Below are 26,016 nucleotides of genomic sequence, written 5' to 3' on the forward strand. Positions count from 1 at the left end.
ATGATGCAGGCTTGTCAGTCTAATGATCAACTCATCAAGGTCACACTTAGATTTTAATCTTTATTTGAAATGGTGAGAAATTAATGAGTGACAGTTTAGGTAAACTTTCTTTTTGTATAAAAAGTTGCTGTTCAGTATGTTTTTATTGTAAAATTGCATTGAGTGACGCAAAACAGAAGTAGGTAGAAATGTGTTCTTTTCTGTTTGGAAAGTTAAAATGCAAGCCTTGCATTATTGCTGTAGGCTTAAGTATTGGAAACAGCCTATGACAATCATTGATTATATTGTTGTTTGTTTGTCAGTCATTTTCTTTCTGTGGTATGACAAGGCTTATTTTTGGGTTTTTTTGATCTCTGATTCTGATATCTCTCTCTTTTTTTTTTTTTAATATAGAAAATTAGGCAGTATTGCATTTTTATCTGTCCTCAGGCTACAAAGATTATTTACTTGAATGAATCACTTCTGTAATTCGCATAGCACAAGAAAACCTTGAATTTTGCATTTTTAATTTTTAAAAATGCACGATGTTTTCTGCAGTTGATTTTGTAGGTCTCCCTCTAGATCTCAGCCTCTTTTACTTCAGGATTGATGTGCTTGAGGCATCAGTAAGATTGCCCTTCTTGTCTCCCAGATTTTTCAGTTCTTCCTGCGGCATGAGTAATCAACCATCCACCTGCTGCACTTAAGTAACTTGGTGTTGGTGAATCAAGAGACAGAGGTCAAGAAGTTGCTTTGTCTTCACAGGAAGTTAATCTATATTGCTGCAAGTGTTGCAGTTGCTTTCTGAGCTCTTGGCCACTGACTGCAAGGCTCAAAATCACCCCCAAAAGCTTTTCTCACAAAGACATGTGAGAGCTGCCTTTGTAAACCCGGTGATTGCTTCTCATAAGAATGTGGCTATTGTTTCTCTGCCCAGATAAGTTGATAAGAATAATTCCTTTGAAGGAGGTAACCAGAAAGTGTTGGTAATTTGAGAGCCAAATTCTGCTCTCCTCTTGAGAGCAGAAACCTCTACAGTCATTAACAGTGCTGCTTTTTTTGCTCTATCTGTTCCTTTTAATTTCAGTGGCCTGAGGAAGGTGTTCAACTCTCAGAAATTTTCACCAAGTTTACAGAATTGGTATTTGACTGTTCAAGTATTGAAACTGTTAGATGGGATGGGACTTTTTATTGTGAAGCAGCTTTTGTTTTTCCTCATCACTGCTGAAAGGAAAAAGGGAAAATCACATTTTTTTGGAGTTTGTGAGAGATTTTGTGCTGGTGGTTGCTAAAGAAATTCACCTTATATATGGGCAGAAACCCAAGGATTCTTTGGCAGAATCAGTGAGCACCAACAAAGAAGTTTATTTCCTTTTTTATTCATCTAGTGACTGAAAATGACTGCTTAGGATTTATTAGTCTTCATGGCTTGGTTGTGAACCAAAACACCTTTTCCTAGTATGTCTGAATTCTACCCTCCCACCCACACAGTGACTCAGTGGTGCTGTTTGTAATGGAGGACATCTCTCTGAGGAAGTAGCCTTTGAAGAAGACCTAGTGCCCACATAGGAAAAAAACACGATTTTTATGCAGAAACTGGGAGAGGCTATTACTTCCTGGCCATAGCAGATCTGTTTTGAGATTTGTTCTTCTTACATAGTGCTTTAAGTTAGCTCTTTTCTTTTTGCCTATCTTCCTTGAGACTGACTGCAGTTGAGCTGACCTTTAAAATTTTTCTTTGCTGCTATGGCTCTTACAAAAGAGGTCAATGACTTGGCAGCTCTGCCCTTTTGACCGATCCTTTCTGTTCTCTCCAGGCAGTATAGGGACTTTAAAAAGTCATCCCTTCTTCCGCAACTTAGTTTTATTGGAATCACAAGAGGAAGAACATAACATTAAGTAAAATGGAAGACTGTTCTGATAGGAGGAAATACTTGTGAAAAAGGAAATTAAACTTTGCAGTTATTGACTTCAGTATTCCATCTTAAAAAATAATTCTGCTGTGTATTTAAGAGCTCACTGACCTGGAAACGTAGGGAAATCCTGTAGAAGAACTGTCATGCACTGGCCCACTGAAGGTATTTATAGTCTAGTATGCTTTCTAACTGACAATAGTGACAAATGTTATGGAAAGGCTGCAATTCTATAGCCATCAAAAGTGGGAGGATATGACCCTTTCCCTTTCCCTTTCCCTTTCCCTTTCCCTTTCCCTTTCCCTTTCCCTTTCCCTTTCCCTTTCCCTTTCCCTTTCCCTTTCCCTTTCCCTTTCCCTTTCCCTTTCCCTTTCCCTTTCCCTTTCCCTTTCCCTTTCCCTTTCCCTTTCCCTTTCCCTTTCCCTTTCCCTTTCCCTTTCCCTTTCCCTGTCTCACCTTCTCCTTTCTCCTAGCTTTGGCACTTACTGGTACTTTAACACACAAAAACTTACTGCTTGTATTTTGAGGCTCGTTCTGCATTATTTGGGTGAATTGCATAGGCTCAGGGGGCTCTGATGTTTGCTGATGTGCAGTTGAGGGATTGTAGCCAAGAACCGGAGGCTGGAAGGGAGAGCAGGAATACACCCATTTGTGGTAATGGATTATTCAAATCTTTTTGCCTGAGCAATTGGACGGGCTCCTTAGTGTCGTTGTCTTCCTCTTAGCAGTCTGTGCTGTAGGAACTTCCTGGGGTTGAAGATACATCAGCGTCATGCCAGATGGTAACTCTCGGTGGTCCTGTTGGCCAGGATCTTCCTTGTTCTCATTCTGAATTTGTCTCCGTACCACTTCACAGAGAGTTGACTGGAATTCCCTGGGTTGTCTAAAATCACAGTTTTATTAGTTGTCATCATGATTTGTAAAACTTTCTCCCTTTCATAACAATTCTTAACACTATCTCCTTGGACATTGTGAACATTAATGTCTTCAAAGGCTATTGCTTTGCAGTCTCATGATCCTTGTCTTGGTGGTACTAAGTGTTGTGTGTCTGCACTTACGTTTTTGTCTTCAGTCTCCTCTAAGCATTGCTGCCTAAGAAAAGCTGTTTCCACCCCACCCCAACCCCCTGTAATTTTTGTTAAATTGAAATTTGTCTTTCACAAAATTACTTCCCAAATCCCTGCTTGAACAGTAATCTTCCTCAGATTGGTAAGTTACTTTTTGTCTTCTGTGCCTTTAGTTGCATGAGCGGCATACACTTTAAATCTTGGTTTCTGCATGTGGGATACTTTACTTGAATGTAGACCAAATGAGTGATGTGATACTATGAGTCAAGGTAGGGGAAGTGATGACTGTATGACTAATTTGTCCCTTCCACCCACCTGTGTTAACTTTTTCCTTCTTCCTTTGGTCCCTCTGCCACCAAGAAATTGTCTCTATTTTCAGTGAGCTGTGCTGGAGCAATAGGAGAAGAAGGTAATGGGAAGAGAATAGAGAGCTGTGTTGATCATGCTAGTGTAGCTAGTTATGTCTGATCGGTGAAAGGGTCCATTCATGGACTGTCATTGTTACTGCCCTGCATATACTCAGTGAAGAGGTTGCAGATAAGTTTGAAGTCTGCCATCTGGTCTGGCACAGTACAGCATCACTCCCCCTCCCAGAACGATGGAGTTCGTTATGACTGTAACCCAGTTTGCACAGCTGAGAGATTCTGACTTACAAAGATAATGCATAATTTAGCAGTTGGTAATGCTACATTTTTTTTTTTCTTGCTTTTACTTAAATTCATTGTAGTTTTAGACTTGAGGGATCAGAGATGAAAATCATGATGTGGACTGCCAGTGCATTAAAACTACAGGTTATTTGCTTCACTTGTCAGAGAAGGTGGCAGTAAAGAGTAAACTTTAATATTAGTTTCTTTTGGGGAAAACAAGGGAGCTTTTGGGGGCATGACAGTTAGTCATGGTTGTGATGTAAGCTCAGCACACATAGACAAATCTACATATTGGCTAATATCTTCTCTGGGATATAGTGGAAATGGGCGTAAGTTTGTGTTCCATAGCAAATTTGCCTTGATTCTGGTATGGACACGTTGTCACTAAAATAATATTTGCTACACAGTGACATAATGCAGACGATTTTCTACCTATTAAAGATTATTGCAGGTCATGTTTTATGTGCGGTTACTAAATGTTACAGTGTATGAAAATGCAGTTAACTGTTACTGTATGCAGAGAAATCAACCCATAATATATATGGTCTTTGGTAGGCAACAGTATCTTAAAATAGAGTTGGATTGCTGAACCTCGCATGCTATTTGTAGGTGATTTAGAGAACAGTTGTCGTCTATTTTAGCTCTTAGAGAAATAGAGCATTATTGGCTCTTGTATTCTGGGAGCTTAAGGTTTGAGTGGTTTTCCTTATGTTCCATGTTTTGTGTGGTTGGCAGATGCTAAAGATGTTAGTCTCTGATTTGTGAGAGTAGTCACAGATATGCAACAAAGAAGGCGTGACAGGCATTTGTTTTGGTTTTCTTCTAAAGACTTTTAAAAATTAAATTATTTTCTTTTTCTTCCAGTTCTATTATATCTTTAGTTTTGTACACAAAGAGTATTCTGGGGTGTTTCCGGTTATCCTTTTCCTAAGCTGAAAATCGTCAATGTAAAGACTTAATTTGAAATACAGTTAGACCAGCTCATCCTCTTTCTTTTTTTCCAATTATTAGTTACAAAGTGTTTTTGATAAGACAACAGTAAAGGAAAACTGTGCATATCCATCATCTTGAAGCATTACTTTGGCTTCAAATTTTGTTGGCATAAGAAGTGTGAGCCATCCAGTTTTCAAATGTTTTTGGAATACACGTAAAATGACTCTTCACTTGTCAGATTTTTAGAGGCTTTCAAAGCATCCTCTTAAATAAACATCAATTTATAAAATATAAACAGTACTTATGTATTTTGGTAATCAAATGTGCTTGGCTATTCATCATGAAGTTTATGCATGACAGTAAAATGATTTTCATCCTATGATGCACTAGAACCCAAAGATTACTAATACTTCCCCTCCTGCCTCTTTACTTGTATTGATTAAAGAAATTGCTATCACAGACTTTATCAGTTGCAGAAGACGGTTTGAATTGGGTGCTGTGTAAATAAACACATTTTAAAATAAATCTCACTACTTTCATGCTAGTTCCACAGCACTTGGGAAAAATATTTGTGTTTATGATAGGATTTATTGAGGAAAAAATTCTATCAGTGACACAGATAAGCTAAGAAAATGGTTGCTCGGAGGCCGGAACACTTACTAGATTAATCTGCAAGAGACAAAATGGCATAGATCAATGACCAAGTTAAACCTAGGCAACATACCTCTCGGAAAAAGCAGTCTTGGACTAAGCCACTAGACCTGAGTTGAGAAATGGGAATTCTTGCCTTATGATGTTACCAAATTTTGTCAAAAGCGCTACAGGGAGTTGTAGGCTTTGGTTGCAGTTTCCAGTGAAGATATCACTCTACAAATTATTATTAATTGTTATTAATTAATGGAGCTTTTAAAACAGCCTCTTTTTTTGTAGATATACCAGTTCACTTAAAATCAAGACAAATTCCTTTACTTTTTCTGCAACTTCTAATTAGATTAGGGAAGAGAAATACTACATCTGTAGGAAATTAGCAACAGATTACTTGTTTGTCCTTACTTCAGGTTGCCAAAAATCAAATTTGGAACAGATGACAAAAATTAAGAACACAGCAGCTGATCGTGGAACATTAAACTCTTAAGAGGAGAAAAGAATTTACACAGTTTTCTTCAGTTGTATATACTTCAAACTTAAAGGATGAAAGGGTTTGTCAGGTTTGTAAAGGAGTTTGAACCCAAAAAATGAGACTTTGTGTTTTCAAGAAAGAACTGAGAAATGTCTGTGTATGTTTTGCACATGCTGGTTTGTGTTTAGTCTGTTATGGTATAACAAAAGTCTGCAAATACAAAGAAAAGTTTTCCTTTTTAGTTAACCAAATTTATGGCCTTGGTTATAGTTTCCTATGTTGCACATTTACTAGTCAAGTTATTCAAGATTCAGAGCAGCCACATCAGTGGTTTGCTTTGTGAATGCAGGTTTCATTTTTTTCATATGGCTTATCTGCTTTTAAACAAAAGGGTAGATTTGTGACTTTTAACTCCCCAGCTGCGTATACCTGTTTTCTTCTGGTGGTTGATCTTTGGATGATTTGATGTCTACAGTCATTTTCTTTTTTAGGACTGATTCATAGTTTAGAAGTCAATGTATAAGCAAATGTTACTTAGTACAGTTACTACTTAGTGTAAAAGGCAGCAGATTCAAACAAAACCAATTAAAGCTATGTGTACTTTTATTCCTTAGGTTTCTTAGCTGCTTTGATGTCTTGTTTTCTGTGCTGCAGGTGGAGCCCTTCACAGGATGAAGTATCTGATATTTTTTCTCTAACTAATGCAGTTATGCGTGAATTAGTCTTACTAAAGTTTGGGATTTGTTTTTCCTTCCTTCTTTCAGTCTTGCACTTATTCCTTCTTACAGTCTTCCACTTACCGTCTCTTTTTGGACAGATCAGACATGATCTGATTTTCCATGAAATTATACTCCATCTTATTTATTTTTTCCTGTTACGCCTTTTTTTTTCATTTGGGAAAATTCCACTGCAGATATACTTTTATTTGGGATTTCATGTTTAGTTTATGCTAATTTAGGTCCATGCTGCTGATAAATTGGGTAGTCTTGCCCCATCTTGTATTGGCACTGGTGTTTGTGCAGCTGCCTAGTGATTTTGATCAGCTTGTGGTCTCCCTGAAAAATAATCCTTCTGAATTAGTTGTTCATTGATCACTGGACCACATGGTCAAAATCACTGCTGTCCACACAAAAGAGACATGAGAGAACATGGTTGGGGGAAGGTCAGGACGCCCTCTTTCTTGTGGCAGTTTAGTCTTAGGTTTCTTAAAACCACTAGTGAAACTGTGCTTGACCTGAAAGGTTTACTAGCTTTTGCAATTCTTTCTGTCCTGCTGTGTCACAAGGAACTTGTGTTCAACAGGGACGCATCACAACCTGATCTGAGAGGTGCATGGGCTGCGAACAGTGCACCTCATGCACATGGTGCAGCAGTTTCTTAATTTGAAATGTCCACAGACATGTTTCTTAAATTGCAGTGAATTTCAATAGGTTTATCCTGTAACTGCCAGAACTGGCATGAAGCCATAAGCATCCCTAGTAGTAAAGAAATACTTGCTATAAATTAGTATGTATTATTTTTTTCTATTTTTTTTTTAGTCCTGATTGGTTTGTGGGGTTTTTTTAAAGTTGCAAAGTCAAACACTGAAGAATTAGGAAATTACAGTTGCCTGCAGTGAAATGGAGTTGCATGAGTTCCAGGAGGAGGGGTTGGCCTCTTGGGAGCACAGAGTAATAGCTCCAGATTCTCAATTCCCGTGTCTGGCTCCAATGTGCTCTGCAGCAGCCAGGCATTGCAATTCCAAGAAGGCTGCTGTACTCTCCCACCGTAGACCCAGGCATTCTCAAACTTGGCCAATCTGTTGTTCAAGGTTAGTAGTGTGCAGTCTTATTGAGGGCTGAGCAGTGCTCTGTGAGAGGATGCAGCCTTGACTTTATTTATTTATTTATTTATTTATTTATTAAGTGTGATGCTCCAGACTTCACTGAGACTTCTAAAGGCTTATGCTCAGACAAATTTGGGCAACTTCCCGTGGGACAGCACAAAGCAAGTCTTTGAGGATGCCCCTGCCAATTTTCTATTTCATGGCCAGATGTGCAGAGGTCTTTAAAAACAACTATATTTTAAATGAGATGCACCTTCCTTTCCTCTTCTGGAAATAGTTCATCTAATGTAAATGACCAGTAATCATCCTGTAATAGTAACTCATCATGGAAGATTTCTGTCATGTGATTATAGCTTGGCAGGTTTTTTGTAAGCAATTGAAAGCGCATCTTGTATGTGGAAGTATCAGGCAGCTCTGTTATCTAATGCTACTGCTTCAGTTTCTAAGTGTCTATTTTCCTCTTCTGAGGTTTTGATAAGATTAAACTGTAAACCCTTTTGCATCTGTCAAATCTTAGCTGTGTAACTCGGTTACCAAAATCAACATGCCTGAAACAAATACTCTTCTGTACCTTTGAAGGAAAAGGAGCAAGCATTGGATGACACACTGGAAATCTTGGCCACTCCCCTTTTTAGTAGCGTAATATTCAATTTTTGATCCCTTAACAACTTCACATTAAGAAGCTTGACGCTGCCATGAACATTTTGTCCTGAGCCACGAATATCTTTTTTTTTTTTTCCTTCCCTTACTGAAGATTATGGAAATACAGAAATACTTCCTCTTAATTTCTTTTTAAATAAATTATAGCATGAGGGCGCTCAGAGGTCTAAAATAGTGTGACCAACTGTAAATAAGATAAATCTGTACTAAATGGACATTCTTCTTATATGTACGTAGTAATTGTCAGCAGAGTGTATTATGTTATTTACTGGTATGGAGGAACTGACATGGGAAGCAGATAAGCTTGTGTAAAGTGACAGTATGTTTTTTTTCTCTTTGTAACGTTTAGAGAATTTAACTCTCAGTTGCTGGCTTAGTGAGCAAGTGATTGTGCAAAGAGAATCTTACCTGGGTTTATTTTCTGATGTGTTTCAACAAAGGTAAAAAAAATCTGTTGTGTGTCCCTGCAGATGTTTTACTGCAGTGCTTTTTTCTAAGATTCTTGACTCTTTCCCTTCTTACTGTGAACAAAAACATACTTGGACCTTATCGCCTTCTCCCTTCCCGTAGGAGAGAACCTGAGTCTCTTCTCTTCAATTCATTGATCATTTGTCCATAAGAAATTTGCATGAGGAACAGTGCAACTTCCTAATCCAGTTTTATTTCCTTTGCTCACGTTAGTCATCATCACTGCTTCTTCTGAGCAATAATGAAGCTTTTCTTTCTTCTCCTTCCCTTTCCCCTTTTCCTCTTTTGCATCCTTACCTCCCCATTTTCCTACATTTTTTCTGTTTCTCTAAGACATTCTATCAATCAGTCCAAGCATCCCAATAACTTTCCAGAAGAGGAAGCTGAATTGACTCCTGACATATTTATATGGCTTCTGTGTGTCAATTTGCCTGTAACAGAAAAAGCACATTAGTGACTTTAATTCCAACGTATATATGTATACCAACAGTGCAGTAAGGTAACCACGTGTATCGTTACAGTCAAGCTTTTTAGTCTTAAGTTGACCGTTGCCTGTTTTCTAGTTATTAATTGGGCAAGGCCATTTGAAATACACTTAACTTTTTTTCTGAAGCATGATTGATCTTGGCAGTTATAGAATGGTAGGGTAGAATAGAAAAGTAGAATCATTTTAGGTTGGAAAAACCCTTTAGATCGAGTCTAACCATAAACATAACACTGCAAGTCCACCACTAAATCATGTCCCTAAGCACCACATCTACATATTTTAAAAATACCTCCAGGAATGGTGACTCAAGGGGTTCCTGGGCAGCCTGTTCCAATGCTTGATAAACCTTTCAGTGAAGAAATTTTTCCTAATATCCAGCGTAAACATCCTCTGGCACAACGTGAGGCCGTTCCCTCTCATCCTATCACTTGTCATAGAATCATAGAATCACTTAGGAAAAGAGACCGATACCCATCTCGCTACAACCTCCTTTCAGGTAGTTATAGAAAGCAATAAGGTTTCCCCTCAGTGGTCTTTTCTCCAGCCTAAACAGCCCCTATTGCAAAGGAAAGGGGAAAATAGGGTTTTTTAAAATTAGATGTTCATCATTTTATACTGTATGCTCTTATACATTCCATGTGAATACATAATCTCAAAGAGTTTGCAAAGAAAACTTTCAGGTTTTCTTTCCCATCTTTGTCCTCCTTTGGGACAAAATTACAAAAATAATGTTTAAACTGTTTTTAATTCTTGTTCTCTTTTGAAAATAGTGATTCTAATTCTTTAAGCTGAAGTTTAAAGAATTCAATGCACTGATGTAGTTGAAATGCAAGCTATGTTAGTTACCTTTTCAACAAAGTTTTGTAAGCATATAGGTCTCTATTGGACACTCCTTACTCAGTTTCCCTCGTTTCAGTTATTTTTTTAGGGACAGAAGGAGGCTTTTAAAAAAGATCTTTGTAGTGTTTCTCAACTGTCATAGTAAATCCAAAATAGTGGCACAAGAGTGCCACCAGCTGGTTTAATTAGGTGTGTGTTAATGTTAAATGGTTAGAGTTCTGCAAGAATTGTGGCAAGATGTTTATGTACGCAAGTCCTCAGTGTCTTACCTCAGTGAGGTAAGGTATTCTGTTGTGCATACCTTGAGTGAATGATGTCTTTCAACCTACAGATAATATTTAACCAGAAAGGAATTTTTCTATTTAATATATTTAAGGCATTAGAACAATAAGATAAAATACTGCAGAAGATTGCCAGGTCATCGTTTTCTTACACTTCCCACCCAGTTTTTATTCATTATTTGTAAATTGACAGTGTAAAGAAAATGTTTGGCACCTTTCATACTGTATTGTACTGTTCTTAAACCCTGCATGTGTGTATTCTGAGCCCTTACCTTAAAATTAGAGGAATTGGATGCAACTGTCATAGCGATGAGATTGAATCTTTCTGAATTTGTCCCACTTCTGGACTAAGTGATAATCACGTGTGTAACAAGAAAATGGATCAGTGTTCAATATGAATGTGATTGTCAAGGTTTGCAAAAATGTGCGAGTAGAACTGAAGAACTGAGGCAATGTTTATGGCGTGTTGCCTGTGAATGGATGGCCTGCTACAGTTGCAAGATGGGCTTCGCAACCTGCATCCTTCAGAACCTGGCTAGGCAGATGGGTTTATCACCTCGTCTAAAAGGATCTTTACTTCTTAAAATCCACCCATCACTTACTGTCTGCAAAAACATAATTCTAATATGCTCAGTAATTCAGTGTTATTTTAGAAATCATTTCAGGTTGGGTTTTTTTTTTTTTTTTTTTTTTTTTTTTTGAAATTAGCTTTCATCCTAACACCTCAGAACCTCAAGAATTAAAGCACCCACTGAACTGAGAAGTATAATAGGGGAGGCAATCTTGAGCTTTTGGCCGTGTGAAGGATTATTTGTCATTTAGTATAGTGCAACCAATTATATTCTGAAAATCTGAAGGGTATTTTAATTTTCCTAGTAGTCCATCTGTTCCATCATGTTTTGCAAATATGTTTTGTAGATGTAGGGTTGGTAATGGGTATAAAAATGTTTCAGCATTGAAAAAACTTTCTGGCATAAGCAGCTACTTTGTATTTAAGAGGAGTATTGTTCTGTGAAATGCAATAGTCAACAGCTGGTGCATGAACTTTTGTCATTCAGGCCTGAATATAATGGATGTTACTTTCCTGTCTTCAAAGAAAGTATATAGGAAATCTTTGAAGTCCAAAATGTAATTTGGAACAAGGCGATATTCCATGTTTTTATAAACATCAAGGCTAGCTGTCTTTGCTGAATGAACTACACGTGAAAAGTATTTACAATTTTTTGTCCTGGCATCATCTAGAACTTTTAAATGTGAATGTTAATTTTACTTAAATCTAGTTTTCTATGTTGTGATTATCCATACCAGCTAAATTTCATTCCGAAGACATTAGTAGGCTTATTTATATACTTTTTGGTTAGTTTTGGTATTTTGATCGTTGTACCCCATTTTTTAATACTAAAATGTTTCCGTACTTTATACTTACGTGCACCGCTGTTTTCTCATCCCTTGAGAAAAGTATACATTTTATTTTACAGAAAGTCAATGTTCCGATCAGCATATCTTTTCTAGTATTTTGAGGATTTTAAAATTATTTTTAACATTTATAGTTTTCAGTGTGACTTGGAATAATTGCTGCTGGGAGTTACAGTAGAAACAGTTCAAAACAGTCATCATTGCGATGTCTGTTTATACTTCTTATATAAAATGAGTTAAAAGGATAATTTTCCTATTTTTTTATAGTTTTCTTTTCACAATTTTTTCTCTATCCTGGTCTTCTGAAGTAAATTGAGTTTCTGAAACTTAGTTCAAAGTGTGCTCCGTATTATGAGGAGGCACTAAAACATAATTGTTTTAATGAATAGTTTTTTATGTATTGTGTAAAAATTGTCCCAAAAAGAAGCGATTTTGGCATGAAAAGAAGTTGCAAGCGTATTTGATACCTGATGGTAGGCTTCATATTTCCTTTTTTTAGGGAAGGAAGAGTATCTTCTGAAGATTATAAAGAAACAAACTTAGTGAGGTTCAGTCTCCAGCATGGCTAGTATTATGGCCTGTCCAGTGTTACTGTTGTGAAGTTTTGTAACACAGTTTTTATATCAACAGATTCTTCACTTAAACAGTTTCTGTGGAAGTGCAAATTACATGATTTGATGATGTGACAAGGAGAAAAAATTCTTATTGCCTCTTAAGAATCCTCTCAAAGCCCTATCGCATTTTCCTTCCAGGCTATGGTATTTTGAGTTCTGCCTGAGCAGTGGTGTTCTTAGATTAACTGGGTATCCTAAGTGGAGTCAGACTCTGTATTAATAATTTAAAATATCAAACTGTAAGTGTTGGTTTTAAAAATTTTTTTAATGATAGAGTGGTTTTATAGAGCCCCTTTAGTAGAAAATTTTAATATCTGCGAATGCCTATTAAGTGAATTTTTTCTACGTATAATGGAAATAACTTTGGGAAGCTTTTTCATTTGCACTGCATTTGCCTTAGTGATTTTATACAAACCCTTATGAAAAGGTATGGCCATAATTGATGGCTGTATTTTATTGAGAAAGCTATCCTAAACATAAAAAATACAGCTTTAAAAAACCTTCTAGCAGAAGTAAAGAATCATAACTAGCTTTGTACTGTGCACAAGTTATATAAGTCCCTGACTCAGTGTTATTCATGTTGAATAAGCTTCACTGAGTATTATAGTGAATGCAGCAATTAAATAGTCTTACAACAGTGTTACAACCTAGCTCTTGTATAATTTTATGCTTAGTATAAAGAACTGCATGTTTTTGCCTTCTCTGAAACTTTTGTCAAACTTTGGTACTTTCATAATACTTCAAACTGCTTTCCAAGGATCTTCTAGTGTTATGGTTACATGACAATTTAAAAAAAATATTTAAAATGAAAATACCCATTATGAGAAATTATAGCCTTGTACTGTGGAAGTGGTCAGCTTACTGCAAGAGGATAGAAAAATGCATGTCATTGAGGGGGTGCGAGGGATAGGACATACTGCTTTGTGTAGTTGGAATTGTTTTTATATCCTGAACAAACCTAGAATGGTGCACTGGGGGAGAGACTTCTTTGTTGCCAGGGCATGAGTTATCGTTGCTGTAATGGGAGCAGGTAGAAGGAGAACAGATGCTTTTCACGGGGAAGACTAGAAATGACTGCCTAGGAGTAATTAGTGTTTTGGTTTTGCTTTTCTGGATTTCACTGGTGTTATTTTTAGTCTGGGAAAGTACTTGGGGCAGAAAAGTACGTTAATTTATTTGGAGAGATCAGGCATTGATACTGTTAGAGCTTTGATATATATTTGAACTCCAGAAGTAGAGAGGAAGACTGGGCTATTTAGATCCTCTGTGTGGTCCAATGTAGTATCTTAAGAAAAAATAACAAAATTTTTATCTTCACCTGAACAATGGAATATTCCTACGAGCCTGTAGTAAAGGGCGACATTTGTCCACCTCAAAGCTTGGTGTTTGAGCTGAAGTCTTTCTTTCGAAATAGATTAAATGCTTTAAAGCTGTGGATTGTGGAAAAGTAACACATTGTTGTTCTAAAATGAAACTTAATGCTTTTCTTTCTCTAATGGTTTGTGCAGGTCAGATATTTAAAAAATATTATATGCACATAGTTGTTGTTTAGCCAAGCTATAATTTCTGGAACTTGGGCTTTCCTGTTGATTTGCTGCTTCTGCTCATTCTAACTTTGGGGTGTCTGCAGTACTGCAGCATGTGTTATGCAGCAGGAAGGAGCCATGCACAAAAGGTGTCTGGCAAAGAACTGTTGCCTTCCTGTTTCTAGACATGTCTCTCCAGCTCAAATTCACATAAGTAGTTGTCATCACACTGTTACTTCACATTTGACTGACCTCTTCTCATGAAATACCACCATTCTTGATTTCCAGAATAACTTTCCTGTGGTTATCTGTTTTCATATTTTGCTGCAGGTCTGGAAAAAGTACTATTAGCAAATTCCCCAGGGGTTATTATTTTGTAAGAAATATATGAGCATTCCCATTTCTGGGTAGAATAAAAGAGGGAGGAAAGTTCCACTGTACTTAAATGCAAGATGGCAACAGCCAAAATGACCAATGATAGAAGAAGGTTAAACGATCTGCCTTGAGTGTCTCTGTAGGAGAAATATTCTCCAGTAAATAGTATTTCCATTAAGAAGAGATTCAGTATGCCCTCTTCATCCTGACACTATTTTTGACTGATAAGCTAAAGCGAGAAGGTGGCTAAACCCTAAGGAAGATGCTACAAGTGTACATTGTCATGTTCTTTCTACTGCAGTGATCCATTCACCAAGAAAAAGTGATGCGTGTTAATTGCAGTACATGATGTCTGACAAAAGCCTCTCTAAAAGAATTTCCGTGAACTTGTCTTTGGATTTTTGTGTATATTTTTGAGCCAACCGATTTATTGAGCCAACCAATTTATTCCAGAATTCTGTAGTAATATATTGTAATGAGACCGTTCTAGACTGACTTCATGTGAAGTTAGAGCTTCTGTGGAGGGAAGGATCCCATTCAGAGTGAAAACGCACCTAGCAGAAATCATAAAAAGAGCATCAGTGTGCCTTCAAGTTAAACAAAGCTGTATTATTCACCAGCAATGTTAGCACCAACTCAGGCTCACTCGGACTCAGTAAATGAACTGTTGTTTAAATGATAGTCTTTCTTAAGTATAATTGGAGTTGCTGGAAATCCTGTGTATGTAGAAAAAGTAGGGTGTTCATCAGTCACAGATGATATCATTATGCATGTCAGGAAATCAAATCTGAGAATGCTGTATGATTGTAGACAATGCACGAGACCTTTTAATTATACCAGGTCCTGCACCACAAACCTCTCATCAGTGTGTGCTTGAGGAGTGAAAAATTTGTCACTTGGCAGCACTGCTGTGCTTCTAAAACATATGATGCAGACACAGACAGTAATTAATTTGCAGCCAGAAAACTTTTCACTCACTCTGTAGCATAACCTGTGTCTGTATTGGTGGCTAAGTACCAGGTGGAACTTGGGCTGGAGACTGGGTTTTTTACTTCAGATGCTGTGTAGAGTCTGTTCTGAGCTGTAACTTTTAAAACCTGCTAGAAATCCTTAATTACTCATCCCAGCATGTGGCAGTCACATCAAGTAAACTCCCCCTGCAGGAACGGTATTCACCAAGATATTTGATATTGCCATGCATGAAGTTGTAGACACGGTCCCCATTTTTTTCAGGAGGCTATACCTTACTGTGGCTCTGAAGAAGAGACGGAGGATTCTGTGCCGCTAATTATTAAACAAGAGTCTAGTAGGCTGCTCAGTTGTCATGCTGCCTTCTATATAGCATTGAATCAGTCAACACAAATAAGGTTGAGACAGATACAGACACATGGGACAAAATTTGCAGTACAGTGGTGGTACGCAGGAGATATATGTAATGCTCTTGTTAGGTGCCACAGTGTTAGCCTAATTTCCTTAGCAGGTTTGTGCCTATGCTATTCTGCAAATTCCTCTGGGCTGAGGGTTTTGTTGTTCCTCTGTAGCAGATGCTGGAGAAGATGACCATTCTGTTAATTGTCATTAACTGATTTTTGCCTTTTGAGAAGTCCTTCTATACTGGTTGCTACTGATTTTGCTTCCCCTTTTTAAACGAATTAAAATATATTTTCTGCTAATTTCTAAATATGGGGATCTGTTTCTAACTTTTGGATTATATAATTTGGATCATACAAGAGGACTCAAGTCCTTTTTAATAAAAAAAAAATAATAAATTAATTGTAAGTCAGGTTTGGATTATTATTATGGTAACATCTTTTTCCTTTAACTATGGAAGCGGCAGCCAATGTAGAAAGCCTGAAACAAGTTCCTTGTCTCCAGGATGGCCAGTTTTTAGTGGCTTTATGTTTATGTAACAGAAGTAGAATGTTCAGTTTTAGAAGACGGGTCAGGAATTTGAAAAGTATTGTAAGTGCATGTGTTCTTATTTTATAGTTCTAAATGTCTTTAAAAATAAGCTGTCTCTTGCAGAAAAGAAACCAGTAGCAGGTAAGCAAAATTTTTCTTAATTTTATTGTGTGATATTTTGTATGGGGGACATTAAAATAGTGTCCTCTCTTAGCACAACTGCTTTTATACTAGTATGTTAGGCTCGTAGTATTTGGGAATGTTCATGTGTTTATGGGAGGGAATTAAAGTGGTGATGTAGGGGTTTTTTCCTTAATCTCTACTTTATCTTCTGTAATCAAGACACTATAAAATTACTATACTGACTTCTTTTGACTTATGTTCTTTCTCTTTCTTTCTGCACAAGCACTCCTATTTGGACAGGGAAACCTCCCTCCTTCTGAGAAACATTGCAGGAAAGCCTTCTCATTTGCTGACCAAGGTGATGCTTCTTCTTTCCACCTGAATGTGACTATTTCTATGTAGAAAGAATGCTTTTGGTGTGTGCTACGCTCCTCCCATCCCTGCCCTTTCCAGGAACTTGTGCATTTACTTACATGATTTTCCTGATTGTCCAAGGTGGTTTTAAAGACTGAATTTTATTGTTTGTTTCTGCAGATTTATCAAAATGTTCAAGTTCTTGGCAAATACTTAATAGCTATGTCAGCAGGTAAAATGCCTTAGCTGAAAAGGAAACGTTCTGAGCTACAAGTTCTTTTGTTCCTATTCCCAATCACTAGTTTAAAAAAATAAAAAAAATCACAACTGTGAAAAATATATGGGAGTATTCAGTACTGTTAAAAGGCAGTAATATCCTTAAAATACATTCACTTGCTGTATTGAAAATAAACTGAAGGTTTTTATTTTTTTTTACCATTTTTAATGCTGTCTTGGTATAATGTGTGGAGAATATCCTAGTAAGACAGTGGTATAATGACCCAGGTATGTACAAATCCTGATTTTAAATTCATTTTCTTTACAGGAAAGTGGTCAGTAATGCACTGAGAGGGCACAAATTGCAATTCAGATTAAGAATTACATTTTCTATACATATTTCCTTTTGAAACTAGAGTAGGAGGGATGGAGCAAGCTATAAATCTCCTTGATGAAAAAACAAGCTGGGATGAGGAACATACAGCTTCACATTGTTGAGAAGACTTTGAATGTTCAGTAGCTGAGGTGTCAGATGTATCTGATGCTGTTACCTACTGCAAATCACTCCTTGGGTTGTTTTTCTAAAATAGACACTCTATAAGAGAAACCTCAGGCAAGCCTCAAGTGACAAAATGTACCCTGGCGACTTCAAAACAATAAGGATGATATTTGCTGGGCATAAGTAGTCTGTATTTTCTAATAAAAGGTTAGAACCAGTTTACTGCTTTTTCTTAAATACCTTAATATTCTTCTCGAAATGTTCAGCATGCATCTTGACAAAAAATCTTGAGGCTGTCTAGAGGAGTATAAACAGCCAAAACCAAGTCATTGTCTGCTCTTCTGATTGCTCTTCTGATTGCTTTGCTTAAAATTTAAGTCCGTACCTCTCTCCTTTCCACCCTGTCAGCTCCTTGCCCTCCCCCCCACCCCCAACAGAGCAAAGAGCCACCAGGCAAGCATACCTTGCTTCATTGCAAATAGATTAACAACAGCTGTGGTACAAACAGAAACCATAATTTTCTCTCCTTCATCTCCACGTGTTTTCACATTCTCCCTTCTGGTTATTTATATATGGGATGAGTGTTGGTTAGCATATGGAACTTCAATTAAAAAAAAAAAAGTCAAGTCCATTACATCATATGACCATGGACTACCTCATATGAGTGATTCTAATAGACTCCTGAAGTTAAATGTTAGGATTTATAAATCTTTGTCTTAGTGAATTACACTTTGTAGCCCCTTGAGTCAGGTGCTTTTGATGAGCTTGCTGATATTCTGAGGATAATGTTTGTTGTTATCTCAGCTTAGCCCTGTCTCAGTACACCTGTGCCCTCTACTTCTGACTACTGAGCAGACGGTCCTCCTGTGGACACTTACTTATTCTCTTATTACCTCCTGCGGAGAGAAATATATTTAGGAAAATGATTAAATGGAAGTCCACTTTGCTGCTTAGATCTCTTCAGCTTGCTGTAACATTAGATAAGTCCAAGTACGACAGAAGCAGTCCCAAGAAATGGGGCTTTTCCTTGCGATTGTAGCAAGGTGTTAGATCAGTTAATTGTAGGATCATGTTGCAGCTCTATGCTGGTATCTCTGGTGTGTCAAATATTTTTTTTTATTGTCTTATTGTTTCTTGTATTCTTCTTTGATCTGCCTACCTCTTATACTGAGACTAGAGAGACTCTGGGGAAATGATAATGCCATTTTTGTCCTCTGGTAATATAACTAATTGTAAAAATTCTAGTCATGGACTAGATTCCTTTTGCATTACAACCACACACAAACACAGTTCCTGTCGCAGCATAGGAACATGTCTTAGCACAGAAAATTATCTATTCATTGTGGTGGTCTCTTCATTTTTAAACATAATTCTGTGTGTTATTGTTCACACAGCATTGAAACCCTTTTTTTGAAAACAGAAGGAAGTGAAGGCATATCAGCGAAGTAAGTTAGTGGAATATTGAAAATAAAGCAATGTATCTTTAATGACAAATCTGCAAGCTTGTTCTCCTATAGGGTTGGAATTAAGCTATCAAATGAATACTAAAAACTAAGCTTATGGCTGTGAAATATAGAGCACATGCAAATAATTTTGAGACAGTATTTAGGCCTCAAATATATCCTTGTTTAGGACATGAAAATAGGAAATAGAAATGTAACATGCTGGATTTTGAAGTTACCATTTCTTCTACCATTCTGATGCATGTGAAGCTGAAACCACATTTAGAAAGCCAGATGATGGTGATTTAATGATGTAATGCTTCAGATATGTATGTCAGCATCTGGAGAAAGGAATCATGTTATACCTTCTCTTCCGAAATATCTGATACTTCATTCTCCTTTTCTTGTTGACCTGAAAGGCAAACATTCTTCTTAGGAATGTTGATTGCCATGGTTTGTAGCCTTTGATTCCTACATACTGTCATCCCTTCAGACCTTTGAATACGTCAGTTGTGAAGTTGGCTTCGTGCATCTTAAGTCAGTCTGATGCAGATGTGCTCATTCTTGAATGAAGCATCTGTTTGAGATTTTTTTTTTAAATGCAGTTTAAAAATACAGCCATTAATTTCTAATCTGCAAAGGATGTAAGCACAATCTGAAAACATCAGCCTCCTACAGCCAGTTTTTGAGGAAGTTGTGATGGCCACACCTGGAAACCACAAAAAGAATGTAGGTGGTTAGTAGCAGGGTTTTGTGCAATGCTGGAAGTCAAGATACAAAATTTTTATTCAGCAAGCTGCTTTGTACTAATCTTCTGTGATTATTGTGGCGTTCCTGTGTAGTTTTAATGTCACCTTTGTCTTGGAATGAATTATAATAAGCTATTGGGGGTACATGATTAGGTAAGCAGTCTATGTTCTCAAATCTGTTTCTCTGCTGTTCTGCATATCAGTCGAGCTTTTTGTCCAACTAAAACTCACCAGTCAGTCCTAGTGCCTTGTCTGTTATGTTGTAGTCTTCTTTACACTCTCAAACTTCATTACGGTGGTTTCCCTTCTTTCTTTTTTTTTGGTTTGATTTGGTTTTTATGTGTGGGGTTTTTTTCTCTCCTCTTTCTTGCTTTTTTCTGGTCCCAGATCTAGTACCTTTTCTCCTATAATTGTTTGCCTCAGGTAACCCCAGAGAAAAGCCTGGTCTAGAGCTGTTACAAGACAGGTCCTGTTCAGAGGCAAGCAGGAAGATAATCTAGCGCAGATGGATGCTTCAAGGGATAAAGAGCCAGTGAAATTCCTTGCAAATGCATTTTGTTTTTTTTTCTTCCTCAGTACTAGCTTTGTCAAATCTAGTTCAAGCGTTCTTTCAAGGGGACAGCAGAATGTATGCGCTCGCCAAATAAGATTATATTCTGCCATACCTTGAAGCATACCTTCAAGATGGCATGATGTCTAGTTGGAGGCCATTAATCAGTGGTGCACTCCAGAGGTCAATACTGGGTCCAGTACTTTTCAACATCTTCATTAATGATCTGGATGATGGGGCATACGCTTATCCTAATTTCTGGCTCAGGCTTGGACTAAGTCCCCCACCTGTGGCCCTCACCAAAAACTACTCCTCAGAACTGATCTCTTTGGTCCAGCTTGCCATTGGCTGCCCGATTGCAGCGCCACTTCAATGGACCCTCTAGGTGCTCTCTTTTGCTCAGCCCTAACCCTATAGACAAGCTGACAGTCATAGACAAGCTGTTATGTATGGGCTAGATAAGCAGATATTGAGGTAGACTGAAAACTGGCTGAATGGCAGGGCCCAGAGGGTGGTGATCAGTGGCACCAAATTTAGTTGGAGGGCAGTAACTACTGGTGCACCCCAGGGATCAATACTGGGTCCAGTCCTCTTCATCTTCATTACTGATATGGATGATGGGGCAGAGAGTGCCCTCAGCAAGTTTGCTGATAACACCAAACTAGGAGGAGTGGCTGTGATGCCACAAGGTCATGCTGCCATCCAGAGGGACCTTGACACTGTAGTGCTGGAGCGTGTCCAGAGGAGAGCTACCAGGCTGGTGAGGGGTCTGGAGACCAGGTCATATGAGGAGAGGCTGAGGGAGCTGGGCATGTTTAGCTTGGAGAAGAGGAGGCTGAGGGGAGACCTCACTGCCCTCTACAACTACCTGAAAGGAGGGTGTAGAGAGGTGGGTGTTGGCCTCTTCTCCCAGGTGAATAATGACAGGACCAGAGGAAATGGTCTGAAGTTGCGGCAGGGGAGGTTTAGATTAGATATTAGGAAGAATTACTTTACTGAAAGAGTGGTCAGGCACTGGAACAGCCTGCCCAGGAAGGTGGTTGAGTTACCATCCTTAGAGGTATTTAAGAATTGTCTAGATGTGGCGCTTCAGGGCATGCTCCTAGTGGCAGAGATTGTAGGTTGTTTGGTTGGACTCAATGATCTTAAGGGTCCTTTCCAACCATGAAGATTCTGTGATTCTGTGACAGGCTGGAGAAATGGTTTGATGGGAACCTCACAAAATTCAACAGAGGGAAGTGTGAATTTCTGCACCTGGGGAGGAACAACCTTGTGCACCAATCCATGCTGGGGACCATCCAGCTGGAAAGCAGCTCGGCAGAAAAAGACCTAGCGGTCCTGGTGGACACCAAGTTGACCATGAGCCACCAATGTAACCTTGCAACAAAGAAGACTAACGGTATCTTGGGCTGCATTGGGAGGAGTGTTGCCAGCAGGTGAGTGGAGGTGTTCCTTACCCTCTGCTCAGCACTGGTGAGGCCACACCTGGAGTAGTGTGTCCAGTTCTGGGCTCCCCAGTACAAGAGAGCTACAGAGCTACTGAAAAGAGTCCAGCAAAGGGCCACAAAGATGATGAAGGGACTGGAGTATCTCTCCTGTGAGGAGAGGCAGGGAGATCTGTGACTGTTCAGCCTGGGAAAAACAAGGCTTGGGCAGATCTCATCAACATATACAAATATCTGAAGGGAGATACAGTCTGGACACAGTCCTGGGCACCTGGCTGTAAGTGGCTCCACTTGAGCAGGGGAGTTGGACAAGATAACCTCAGCCATTCTGTGAAAAATGAGAAAAACGGGTTCCCCAGAGACGGGGACATCCACATCTATTTTAATATGGACAAACTTAACTTTGGCTTTTCCTCATGTTCTGAGGTAGTTGAGGTACTAGTTTTGCATTCTCTCTTCCTCAACTTCAGTTTGAGATAGACAGTAGCATCGCAGTTTTCTACCCAACCAGTTGGTTTAATGATATTACAGGCAAATAAAATTCTGATCTTGTTGAAGTTGCACAGTGGTTCTCTTTAATAAGAAGTAGCACTGCCACGTTTGTCTGTGAAAATTTCTTTGCGTCACGCTTCTAGCATTAACACTTTGCCAAATACTATATGTTGTTGTAGTATGGTCCAAGATCGTCAGGGAGAGTGTGAAAAGCTGTTGTCCTTTAACCCCAGTCTGCAGCTAGGACCATGCAGACGCTTGCTTGCTATCCCCTTGTAGGGTAGGGAGAAAAGGAGGGGGGGGAAAAAACCTCATGGGTTGAGATGAAGACAGTTTAATAGAAAAACAACAGAAGAGAAACAACACAAGTTGCTTTCACCACCCAATGATCAGTTGCCCAGCCTGTTCCGAACTGTGATCACAGATTCCTGCCCCCCTCCCCGCACCCTGCCCCAGCCAACCCCCGTTTATATACTGAGCATGATGTCTGTGGTATGGAATATTGCTTTGCCTTGTCTATGCTCCCGCTCAGCGTCTCTGGGAAGCTGAAAAAGTCCTTGACTAATATAAACATCACTTAGCAATGACTAAAGCAATATGTGTTTTCAACATGCTTTTCATAGTAAATCCAAAACACAGCAGTTACTAGGAAGAAAATTATCTCAGCTGAAACCAGGACAGTTATCAACATTATTCTCATACTAAATCCAAAACACAGCAGCTCATAGAAAAAAAAAAAAAATTAACTGTCACAGCTGAAAGCAGAACAAAAACTTCAGCACTTGGTAATTTTCATCAAGCACAAGGGATGTTCTGGAGAGATTCATAGATGCCATTATGCATTTAAGTTCAAGCAGCTGCGCTCTCTCTCTTGGCCTTCCTTCTTTGCCCTGATAGACTGTGAGACAAAAAGATTTCTTCTGTAGGAACTTGTGACAAGGGCTAGTGTGACTGTGAGATGCATTTAAAATGTAACTGCTGCTTTCCAATTTCTATTCAGAAGCCACCTTCTGTGTTAGTTAGGCTTCTAATAGCAAAAAGCTTGCAAATAGTGCACAGAAGTAGAACAAAGGAAAAATATGGCACTGGCTCAGTGTAATGTCATTGTAATATTTAAAAACTTTTTGGGTGAATAATTCTCAGACACAGTGCCCAAAACAATTTGCAATGGCCAATGCTTTCCATGCATTTCCATATTTTTTAACATAATACAATATGGTGACAATAAGTCAGGAATGTGACAGACATATAGAAAACTCTATATTAAGTTGGGAAGGAAGAAGGAGAGAATATGGGATATGTCTACATTAAGGAGGATGGACCCCTCACCAGGAAAATGACTGCTGTACACTCACATTCAGTGAGCTTTGAAAGAGAATAATGTCTTGTTTGCCTTTCTGCTTTACTTAGATATAGGTTATTCTGGGTTATTTTGAAAAGAAATGCAATAAAACATGTTTTGAGAATAGTCATGAACTACTACTGTAAACACAAGTTCACTGTAAATAAATGGGCTGTGCAACTATTGCCACACATTATTTTTTTAGAGTAGGGCTGTTCTTGCCTGTCCTGATGAGTTTATCAAGAAATACAGAAGAACTATTGTTAATATTCACTTATTTGGCTTTCCCCTTCCAGTGCTGATCACATACACACTTGTTCTAGTGTTCCATCATTTTTTTTTAATAATAAATGAAAACAACCAATAGAAAACACTTCATTAATGTCCTGATTGATACACCTTAAACATTGGGCTGATAAAGATGTCTTGAAGTTTTGGGGAATTAGGTACAAATTGAGATATTAATATCGTTTTTTCAGGCAACAGGAACCTCTGTTTCAATAAAAACTCTGCAGGAAGGAGAGTCCTTGAAAAACGGTGATTGACTTTCTACCTGAGGCTAGATTGTAGCTGGGAAAATTAACAGTGGATACTTGCTTCTAGTCTTACAGAAGTCAATGCTACTTGTCTATACAGTTATCTTCTTATCTGCATTCAAAGACAGACTTCAGAGAAAAGATTCAAATATTAAACATAAAAGAAATTTCCTCTTCTGTGCGTCGTGTGGTCTATGCATCTATATTGCTAACTTAGGCAAAATGTGGACTTTGCTACTTACCTCTTATCATTAAATACTAGCTTTCCTAAATACTGTAACCTTTCTTAAGAGATTTTCCCCCCTTTTTTTTTCATTCTGCCTTTGATCTCTATAAAAGGGATCAGTTAATGACACTTCAAAATGTACAATGAAACAAAAAATAAGCCCCAACGTAGAAATGAGGCATGAAGTTATTTGAGCAAGGTCAGCTCTGTCATCGCACACATCTTGCAATAATTAATGTTAAAACATGGCTGGAATATCTTTAACTGCACGTTTTACTGGAAACGAGCAGGAGACTGTGATCATCATTATATTAAGGAAGTCTTAAGTTTAGATTTTTTGGGGTTGTCCTTTCCAATATTCCAGTTCAGGCTAAAATTATTAAAAACTGACTTCTGGTATAAAAATACAAAGAAAAAGTCATTAATTTAAGACTATTGCATTGCAGAGCTATACTCTTTCAATTTTAGTTCACAATATGTTTGGATATTTTGGATGAACAAGCCCTTAATATAAGTATGTTGCCAAACATTCTTTAAGGCAGGTGTGACTGAGTTGTCTGTGCAGCCGCAGCAGCACTATGGCTGCTACAGCTGAGAAGTGACGCTGTGCAGGGCAGGCAGGTGTATCAGCCGTATCAGGGGTTTACGGTGGTATATGCTGCTTGTGAAACCATAACCTAGGCAGCAGTCCTGCCATTTGTGTGTATGTTTATGACCCTTTGGCAACCTAACTTGCATCACTATTACTAGAAGGATTTACTAGCAATGGGGAAATAAATACCTAAGTTAAATGTGATTGGACTGTATGTCCTGGCCTTATTAGTTTGTGGCGTTGAATAGTTTATGATTGCAGTCAGGTGTTTTTGCTACATGTCACCTTTCTCCGTGTGCAATGAAAAATGTTGTTAGCTTAGTACAAGCTGATGGATTGCACATGCTTCCTCCCATTGAGGAGTTGTCTTGGTTCCGTCTACGGGGGAGAAGAGAGCCTGTGTTTGTGTCTGAGTGCAGTTTTGGGGTGGCTTTGATGGGGAGGGGATGTGTATGGATGTTTTCTTGGCTGTTAGGAGAGGAACAGAATAAATTGTTGTGAGTTTTGAAGAATTCTGTAGTTACTCAATTATTTTATTAAGTAATCAAAGTAGACAGTTACTCCTCCTGCTCCAGTGAAACATTGTTTGTCATATCAGCAATGATGCAACAGTGGCCTCAGCACTTAAATATAAAGCAAAACTTGAATAACTAAAAATCCTTGACTACTATGTGAAAATTTCTAATTTTGGCTTTCTTTTCCTCTGTGCATTTCTAGTAAGTAGATTCAGACCTCTTCTTATAGTTTGTTGCTGGTTGAAACTGATTCTTATTTTTGTAATTGTAGTTCTGGTTTTTTGTTTCAATTTAAACCAACTTTGTTAAACTCTAGTAAAGTATAAGAAATCCTGATCTCTGGACCCACATTAAAATCAATGGGAAATTAAAAGTAATTGGTAGGTGTTAAAATAGTAAATCTTCAAATTATTTTTTGGTTTACATTTTTTTATTATTATTTTTTAAAACATTTTAGGGAATGATGGATTATAAACTTTGAGGTCTACAAAGTCATCTTAGCTGTGTTAGTGCAGCTGTATGAGAAGCCCCCAGCTGATTCCTTGTTGCTTGCTGTCTTGTTGCTGCGTGTGCCTGTGCGCTGTGGCTGTAAGGTGCTCCTGCTGGGATTTGCTATAGATAACTGCATTGCACAGGTGTACAGTGAAATGGGGTGGAAAATTGTGCTGCATGACTTTAGTGAAGAGCAAACCCAAATGTGCTGTCAACCTTTGCACAGCAATAAAGGTTTATGGTTGGGGTAATGAGCAGCTTTTTTAAACCATAAATTACAGTTTCTCCAAATGTGTGATAAAATAAAAAATCTTTTGCTTTTGCTGATTTCATAATGCACAGGTGCATAGCATCACTTTTAGAAACTTAAAAGTATTTAAAACCTTCGTG

The 26,016-nt window shown here is 38.1% G+C and overlaps 1 protein-coding gene across 3 annotated transcripts in view; it reads left to right on the plus strand.

Annotated features, from left to right (window-relative positions):
* RAPH1 (Ras association (RalGDS/AF-6) and pleckstrin homology domains 1) overlaps positions 1–26,016 on the plus strand; it is a 101,552-nt gene that overhangs the window by 50,569 nt on the left and 24,967 nt on the right. For 2 of the 3 annotated variants that reach the window (XM_074595902.1, XM_074595904.1), the window contains exon 5: positions 16,460–16,534. The exons of the other annotated variant lie outside the window; for it this stretch is intronic. In XM_074595902.1, the coding sequence (XP_074452003.1) occupies positions 16,460–16,534 (75 nt within the window). The remainder of the gene's footprint in view (positions 1–16,459; positions 16,535–26,016) is intronic. 3 annotated transcript variants of the gene reach the window in all.

This window comes from Larus michahellis, chromosome 7 (assembly GCF_964199755.1).
Source record: "Larus michahellis chromosome 7, bLarMic1.1, whole genome shotgun sequence".
Classification (NCBI taxonomy): Eukaryota; Metazoa; Chordata; class Aves; order Charadriiformes; family Laridae; genus Larus; species Larus michahellis.